The sequence below is a fragment of the Quercus robur genome, chromosome 5, assembly GCF_932294415.1.
Source record: "Quercus robur chromosome 5, dhQueRobu3.1, whole genome shotgun sequence".
Classification (NCBI taxonomy): Eukaryota; Viridiplantae; Streptophyta; class Magnoliopsida; order Fagales; family Fagaceae; genus Quercus; species Quercus robur.
The window spans coordinates 60,204,077-60,213,267 of NC_065538.1; the positions used below are offsets into that span (position 1 = coordinate 60,204,077).

The window sequence follows — 9,191 nt, forward strand, 5'->3', positions numbered from 1 at the left end:
AATTTAAAATTTTCTTCCAACAAAAAATCTAAATATAAATTAGAGAATATTGAAGAATCCAATGGGAGGGATCTAATCCCAAAATTTTAATGCTTTGTATTCTATTTCTAGCCTTTGCTTTCTGAGCTTCTTAAGATTCATCATTGATTTTTCTGGCTTTTTTTTCAGAATCAAAGTTCGAAATTATTTTTTACTTTAGTCAGATCAATGGTCCTAATTGAGTTAACATTGTATTGATCGCTACATGTAGACAGTATTTTATGATTGAAATTAGTTCTTTTCTTATCATATGAAAAACTGATAATAGCAGAAATAACAAATACTTCTTATAACATTATATACGTCGTAAAAACAGAAGCAAAACGCCATTTTGTTAATAAATGAACAGAACAGAGTAAATATAAACAGGGAAAATAGGCAAACATATTTCTGCCACCAGAAAGCAAGAATTCAGATATATTCCTCTGCCAATAAAATATATTCTGGATTTGAACTCAGAATTCACCGTTGCTTTATCGAACCAAAAAGATCTTCATATGATCGCTTCGGAGCATCGTCACGTGAAACTATTTCTACAACTTTGTAAGATGCTTCAGGATAGACTAATGCCTCAACAGCAACTTCTGCAACCTTATCTCTGGATATGGTACCTTCATAAAGAGTATCCTAAAAAGGAGAAGAGAGTACAATAAGCGGCTGAATTTTTAGTATATGACCAAGATGAAGAAATGGTTTGAAGTTCTAATAAAGTATGGCACTACCTCTGGCTCCATTACAAGATTTCCTGTCGGAGGTTCATTTCTCAACCCACCAGGCCTTATTATTGTGTAGTTTATACCAGATTTCCTGGTATATTGCTCGGCCTGAAGCTTTGCTATTAAGGTGAGTCCAAAAACATTGAGAAAGATGTAAGCTGGATTAAGTATCTGTCCCATGGCAGCTCCATTGACTAAAATGGAACTGACAAGTATGAATCTATTCACACCTAGTTTACGGCATGCTTCAACAAGGTTTACCGTGCCAAAATTGTCAACCTGCAAAAACATTGTATTTTTCAGACAGCAACACTTAAATTACCAAACAGCATCATAAAGAAACATGAGCATCTGCAACTTTAGAGCCATCAAATATTAAAGTCACCATCCATAAGGACTTCCCCAATTTCCATTCCTAAATTCCTATTCCACATTAGAATAATCAACACTGTAGTCATTATCACTGTATTTTAACACCCAGAACGATTCTTTTTATTAGACTGTAACCTGTATACATGTCACGCACAGATGCCCTCATTTGAGAAAAGAATACAACTATTAATTGAAGACATTTCTGCTTGCGTTAACTTTTCTCAGGAAGAAGATCATGGAACCCTATTGTCTTCTTAAAGTGTCCAAAGATTATGTTCAAATACTGGAAGACTACTGCATTACTCAACTAAAGGACTCTAGTCATCAGTTATCGCAAATAGTGTGCTACTCTGCTTGAAAGTTAGAAATCCTTAATCCTGAGAATGGAAAAAAGTTAAAGACAGTAACAAAGGAGTAATGCTAACCTCATGCTTCTTCAAGATCAAGATAAATACATAGCAATTGCAAGAAAAGCAATATTCCCATCAGAGAGACCCAAACTGCTTGGAGGTAGGAAGCATGTCTAGTACAGGAAAATTACCGTTTGACTTCATATGTTTTTCATTGGTATCAATGCCCTCTTAGTGTTTTTCATCCAAAACAGAATTTATCATTCTCAAAACAGATAAAGGTTATCAATTTACTTTGATTTTGTTTAACAACCTATAGTGTGGTGAGTGAATAGTTCTTTCTATATTGTACTTTAGGCCCATTGCCCCTTTCTACCAACATCCTTCCATGATAAATTTTAATTACGATTGATTAACAGCTAAATCCAAACAAAGCTAAAAGAAAGTACATGACAAGAAGTTGTAAATACCAGAAGATTTTTACACAAACAAATATAAGTGTGAAATCGTAAACACAAAATGCAGAACAGTCAATAGAAGATCATCCTTAAAATAATAAAATAAAATACCACCTTCTCTGATTGAACAAATATGATACTCTCCTACTCAAAATAAAAACGTCAAACTCTAAGTTACCTATGTATTGAGGCAATTAGTTTGACAATGAGAAAAGATTGCCTTCATCAACATGCTTGTGGATGACATCAAAGTATGTTGATGGATACAAAAATACGTTGGTAAACAGCAATGCTGGAGAATTCCACACACACACACACACACATATATGTGTATATATATATATATATATATATCAAAGTAACTGCTGAAACCCTGTTAACTAATGTTTAGTGACAGCTACATTACAGTGCCACAGGACATAAAAGTATAAATCTCATTATTTTCTTAAGGCGTTGTGAATGGCAATTAACAAAGACAACAGCATAAAAATGACTACATATAGGGCATGAATATGAACAATTTACAAATACAAATATGAAACAGGCTACAAAAGGCCAAATGAGCATAGATATCAATCACACAGGCACAAAATTTACTGACCTTCCATGAAGCAAACAAATCCCATCCAGGCTTGAACCCCGTAGCACATATCACAGCTTCTGAATCATCACCTATTGCTTCTGCTAGCCTCTCAGAACCCTCTGTTACATCAGCTTTCACCTACAAAACATTACCAAAACTCAAAAAAATTAAGCTAAACTCAATACAACACCAAGAATTAACAAAAACCCAACTGAAAAAGTTTCACTTTTGTACTTAAATACTAACAATTTGAAGGGCTGGGTTGTCATGGGAAAGTGAAGTTTTGGCCTTTTCCAAGTCACGAACCCCTGCTTTGACATGAAAACCTTTTGCCAGAAGCTGGTCCACAATTCTCTTGCCAGTACTTCCAGTTGCACCAGCAACAAAGATTTTCTTCTTCACATTCCCATTGGGTCCTGAAATCTCTGTCACTTCCTCAGTAATTTCAGTTCCTTCCATCTAAACATCAATAAATTCAGTTTCATTGAACAAAACCCATCAAGAAAATGAAAACCCAGTAACAAAATTTGTTTCTTTTTTTGTTATTGTGAGACATTGATTGATTGGTATATTACCTTGGTGGAATTGAGCTGAGAAAGAGACATGGAGTTGTGAGTAGAGAGGAGAATAGGAGAGATGGGTTTGGGGAAGTGTAGAGTTGTGGAGAGAGTAGCGAGGGGAGAGATCCTGAAGATGAGAGAAGAGGCCATTCCTTATGGCTTAAGCTTGTTTCTTATAACCACAGAAAACTCAACGCCTGCCACTGATTTCTTCTCCTTCCACTACCGACCTCTAACGCTGCCACGTACCTACATATTTCACCATCTTCGTATGCTCTATTGGCTTCACTATTTCCTTTTTTCTTTTTTCTTTTTCTTTTTCTTTTTCTCCACGTAAATGAAATCAAATGAACAAACACAACTATTTTGAAAATATTTTTAAAAGCAAGGGAAATGTTATATTTCTTTTCTTTTCTTTTTTTTTCTCTTTTTTAAAGTAATTACTCTTACCTTCAAAAATAGTTTTAGTGCCCTTCAAAAATAGTTTAGCACATGCTTTGGTTAAAACTTAGAATTTTTTTTTTTTTTTAAAGAGAGTTTCAACCTATGGCGTCTGCTTCTGATGATAACTCTTTATCATCAGATCAAGATACCAATTGGTTTTTTGTGTAGGCAAAAATTGAACTCCAGAACTTAGAAGTTAAAAGAGCTAAAATTGCTAATCCTATGTTAGCCTTAATGGAATCAATACCATCTGTTGATATTCTTGATGCATTCACTAGCGATTTAAGCTATATTAAATAAAAAGTATTATAGTCTTGCTTTTTAAAAATGAATGGTTGAAATTTTAAAATGGTATATTCTTATACTTTATAAATTTTATATATATATATATATATATATATATATATTAATTGAAGACCTTCATTTTTTTAATAAATATTATTAATTAAATTTAAGTCATATACTATATAATAAAAATTGGGCTTAAACGCTATGGTTACGCCAAGTGGCTCACCATATTACATAAGTTTTTCAGATTTTTAGATTTTAAAAATATATATAATTTTTCTTCTCCTATAATTTCTAAGTTTATAAAATATATCTTAAATTTCATTATTATCAACCTTTTTTTTCTCTTGATAAAGTAGTAGTCATGTTTTCATATCAACTACTTTTATAATTCTTGTAATTTTTACTTTTTTTTTTTTTTTTACATGGAGTTGTGAGAGAATTTAGAATTGGAAAAGATATAATTAAATACGTTGAAGATAAAGTTGCTTCACGTGATACAAATCTTAATTCGATTACTGTTGAATTACATTTGTTGTGCTTAATATGTCTCCGTGCAATTTCCTTTAATGATTATGTATTTGAATTGAAATAAAATTAGATTAACTTTAGACTTTTTGTTTAAGGTTGCAACATAGTGTAATCCGAACACTTGCATCTATGGATTGGCCTTTGAGATGTTTGTTTCCCAGAAAAACAGTGTATAAGGTTTCAACTTGCAATTAAAGTGGTCTAATACATCTTAAATTGCAACAATATTTATAGATTTCTTTTTTCTTATCTTCTTCTGGATAAAATAAAATAAAGCAATGTGATACATGATTGAGTTAAAGTGATTATTTTTCACACCTCCACAAATTGAGTTTGAATCCAAGAGAAATTGAGTTGGACTAAAACTATTTAAGAATGCTAAAATCAATCAATAAAAAAAAAATACCTAATTACTAGACGTAAAAAAAATAGATATAATTTTTTTTCCTTATCTTCTTCTCCTATAATTTCTAAATTGATAAAAATCTTAATTTAATTACAATCCAAATTCTTTTCTTCATCTATCTCTTCTTAATTTGATTACAATTAATCCAAAAACTTCATCTTCATCTAATCTTTTTTTTTTTTTTTCCATTTAGGTTATATTACTACACCTATTAGCTACAATTTGTTTTGGATAAAATAATAAATAAATAAATAAATAAAACAACAACAACAACAACAACGTGAGTTGAACTAAAACTCTCTAAGTCTACTCTACTATACTATTTAAGAATGCTAAAATCAATCAATAAAACCAAAATTAAGTGAAGAACTTCAGAAGGAAGGATTTGGCTTTTTTTTGGTGAGAATAGTTATCTTCTTTTTATTTTTTATTTTTTATTTTTTTGCGTTTTTATTTTTCTATTAATGTAGTTCAATTATTACTTAAATTCTATGATTTTTTTTTAAATATTTTACATAATGCAATTCATCTCAATTATTTATGTATTTTTTTGATTTGGTGTTCTTAATTGATTGTGCAAATTATTTCCTCACTTATGGCAATATCAAAATGGCTAGACAAATAATTTAATGAACGTCTAGCCATTTTGAAAAACAAAAAAAGTAATACTCTTCCAATTGAAACGTTAAATGAATGTCAAATTCGAACTAAAGAGAGGCTATTGAACATAGAGAGAGACTAAGAGAGACACCGCCATGGAGATAGATCTGCTAGTCAGTTCTTTAACTTTGTGAACGGGATCGCTGATTAGAGTTGTGCTTGCAAGTAGGTATTTTTTTTTTTTCAAAAATAACTAAAAAGGCTAATGTATTACCGTATATTTGCGTTTACCTTCACAACAAGGTTGACAAAATGGGTAAATATGCCTATGTAATACAGTAAATATGTCTTTATCTATGTAACAAAGTCAATGGAAGCTATTGTTGAGTTGATTCCTAAGATCATTGTTGAAAATATAATTAGAAATCTCTTAAAAGATTACATCAAATATGCTTCACTTCAATGCATATTGAAAGTAATTTAGTTGTCCAAAATTATCAAAATGATAGTTATGCAGGTTCTCTTTTTGCTTTTAGGTAAAGGGTGCGGTTAACTGGTGTCTTTAGAGCATTTGTTAATGATGTATTTTAGAAAAGTTTTAAAATCACTTTTGTGGAAAATATGAAAAAGTTTTAACAAAATTATTTTCTTTTTTCCTTTTCCATGAAAATTTTTTAAAGGTATTTTCTAAAAGAATGCTCTTAGGACATCTATTAATAAAATCCTTAGTTAAAAAATAAAAATGCACAAACATAATCATAAACACCAACATATATTTATACATAAGCTAACACAACAAATTCAAACATAAAAAATTATAGAAACAAAATATATTACAACTATATCATAACTAAAAAAAATATTATTTCGTACAAAAAACTGGTTGAAAAAATTATAAAGAAAACATTTTATAGTTACTTACATGGTGCAATTATAATATTTCTAGGTTGACTGTAGTATTGCAATTCTTTTCGTTTTTATCCTATTGCATTCTTAGGAGAAAAACAATTGAAACCCCCAAAAATGTTAGGGCATTTTTGTTACAATAGTTTAAAGTTTTACACATAATATGTGTGTGTAAATTTGAGTAATGACCCTCTTATTTTTATACTACAATTGAGTAAATGATACTACATTATTATTTTCCTCATATTACTTTTATACCATATATAATTCACTAAACCAAAATGAATTTCATACATATATTTCTAAAAACATATAAATTTATATAAATGACTAGTATAATTTTTTTTGGAGTGGTCAGGGTTCTAAATGAGTTAGTCAAATTATATTAAAATTAAGGCTTGACTGATTGACTCAATGTGAAGAGATAAAACTTAATGTTGTTTGTCACTAACATTATCATTATCTATATATATATAAAACCGAAGCTTTTGAAGCTTCTACAATTTTCCACGTCAGCACAATATTAAAAAAAAAATCATAAACCAAAAAAAAAAAAAAACTTTTCTAAATCCCTAAAAATACTTAAACGCAAAATCAGAGGAGCCCTCATAAACATATTTTTCCAAAACAGCAAATATATTTTTTAAAAAAATTCTACCCCAAACAAAACAAAACCCAATTCTCTTCTAAAACTAAAAAACTAAAACCGTCCTGCTCTCTCTTCTCAGAAACCCAAAAAACAAAACTCTCTCCTTCCCCCAAAATCAAAATCCAAAACTCAGATGAGAAAGAAGTAAGCGATCAAAGGTAGAGCTGATCAAATACAAAGAGTCTCGCACCCACCTTCAAACGCCTGCCCTTCTATTGCTGCGAGTACCTGTTCTCTCTTTCAAATTCATTCATTGTTATTTGAATCTCTCTCTAATTTTCAAAATTCTTTTATTTTGTGCTTTGTAGTCTTACATTGACACTTTTTATTTTCTGGTAATTCTCCAACTTCTTTTCATTCTAAATTTAATCCGTTTAGTTTAAAGTTAGGGTTTTCAAAATTTCAGTTATAGTGCGTGGTAGGTGTTTGATGCTGGGTCTCAGTTAATAAATCCTTATTGTTTGTTAAAAAATAAAAAATCTACCAGCAAGTGTGGGAGAGAGACAAAGACAAGTCTTTTGATGTTGCAAGAGTTGTGATCTTTATAATCTTTGACTGTAGCATCAGTAATTGTTGTATTGAAATAGGACTCTCTTTTACCGTTCATTCTTGCATGATTTGTGGGATGTTGATATTTGAAAGAGTCAAAGATCTATATTGATTTGTATTATTGATTATTATAACATTCGTGTGTTTATAAGCAAGCTTTTTACTTAAATTATCTATTCTTTGTGGGTCTCACAATACTTTCTATACAAGTTTTATTTCAAATATTCTAACTTTCAGTTTTTTAGAAAAATTCTAGTTTTTTAGAAGAAAAAAATAATATGGCTTTTAGTTTTTTATCTCACATTATGCAAATAAGGTACCAGAAATAAGCAATTCCTAACGATTCCCATACTAATTAGTATATTAAATAAATCACTATACCATTTGCTTTATTTAATGACACTTACCTTGCTTATAGTTTTCTTTATGCAGTTTAGCTAATTTTAACATAATTTTAAATTGCACACACATAAACATAAACATAGATATAAAATTAACATATGTATATACACAAGATAATATAAATTATAAAAGTTAGAAACAATTTTTATGTACAAAAATTTATGAAGACATGCAATTCAACTTTAAGGCAATAGGATCTTGAGAGGTAGTTTTATGAAATCTCTTTATCACACTATTTGCAAATTTCACATATTCTACAACAAAAACAAACAAAACTTTAGTCCCAAAATTTTAAGGTTAGCTATGAATTGATAACCTTAGTTTATCATTTCCATATAAGTATAATATTTCATAGTAAAAATTGGTTAAAAAATTATAATTAAATACATTTTATGTAGTTACTTACCTAGTGCAATTATAATACTTCTAGGTTGACCGTAGGATTGCAACTTGTTCCGGTTTTTATCCAATCGCCTTCTTAGGAGAAAAACAATTGAAACCCACAAGAAAGTTGTGGCATATTTTGTTATGAGTTTAAAGTTTCACACTTATTCTATATGTGTATATGTAAAATTTAAGTAATGAGACTTTAATTTTTGTACTACAAGTATGCAAATGATATTACATTATTATTTTCCTCTTATTAATCTTATGCAATATAGAGTTCATTACATTTAAATGAATTTATTACATATATTTCTAAAAACATATAAGTTTACTGATGACTAGTGGATTTCTTTTCTCTTATTACTCTTATAATATTAGTACGTCGTGACAACCTATTCAAGAAATATATTCCCAGAAATATAAATAAATTTCTTTAATGAAAATCTTTATTTTTCAAAAAACAAAATTTATTATAATTTTGTGTTTGAATAATTAGAAATGTGAACAATATGTTAATATTATTAATTTTTTTAGAAGAAAGGACAATTGTGGATTTTGTGATTAGAATTTACAGATCCTTATACATTTGTCATGTATGGATTTTCATTAGTTTAATATATTATTATATTTTTCTTATATTGACTTGTATATGTTACAAAGTGAAGTTTATAATTTGAATTATATTAGTTAATTTTCTTATATATTTCATGATTTTTAAAACTATTAATATACTCTAATTTATTTAACAAAAATTATTGAACTAAACTATTTAAAAGATAATTCATATTTTACAAATGACTGAATAAAAAAAATTCAAATATAAATTAAAGACTAATTTAATGTAAATATTATGCTTATATATAAGAAAATAGCATATGTTAAATTATGTTATTTTTTATGTATGAGTTTTATGTTATATGCTTTGGATTTAAACTTTTCTTGATATGTTTA

At 28.8% G+C, this 9,191-nt stretch overlaps 1 protein-coding gene across 1 annotated transcript; it reads right to left on the reverse strand.

Moving 5' to 3' along the window:
* Positions 1-304: 304 nt before the first annotated feature.
* On the reverse strand, positions 305-3,319 carry LOC126726514 (uncharacterized protein At2g34460, chloroplastic). The gene is made up of 5 exons (XM_050431786.1): positions 3,094-3,319; positions 2,765-2,977; positions 2,537-2,656; positions 762-1,034; positions 305-666 (listed from the first exon to the last, which is right to left on the reverse strand). The coding sequence occupies exons 1-5, from the start codon at positions 3,226-3,228 to the stop codon at positions 502-504; spliced, it is 906 nt and encodes a 301-aa protein (XP_050287743.1). The 5' UTR covers positions 3,229-3,319; the 3' UTR covers positions 305-501.
* Positions 3,320-9,191: the final 5,872 nt, after the last annotated feature.

Coding starts and splice junctions, on each gene's coding strand:
- LOC126726514 (XM_050431786.1), bottom strand. CDS start 3,228: ATGGCCTCTTCTCTCATCTTCAGGATCTCTCCCCTCGCTACTCTCTCC. Junction 2,978..3,093: donor CTCAGCTCAATTCCACCAAG/GTAATATACCAA, acceptor ATTGATGTTTAG/ATGGAAGGAACTGAAATTAC. Junction 1,035..2,536: donor ATTTGTTTGCTTCATGGAAG/GTCAGTAAATTT, acceptor ATGTTTTTGCAG/GTTGACAATTTTGGCACGGT.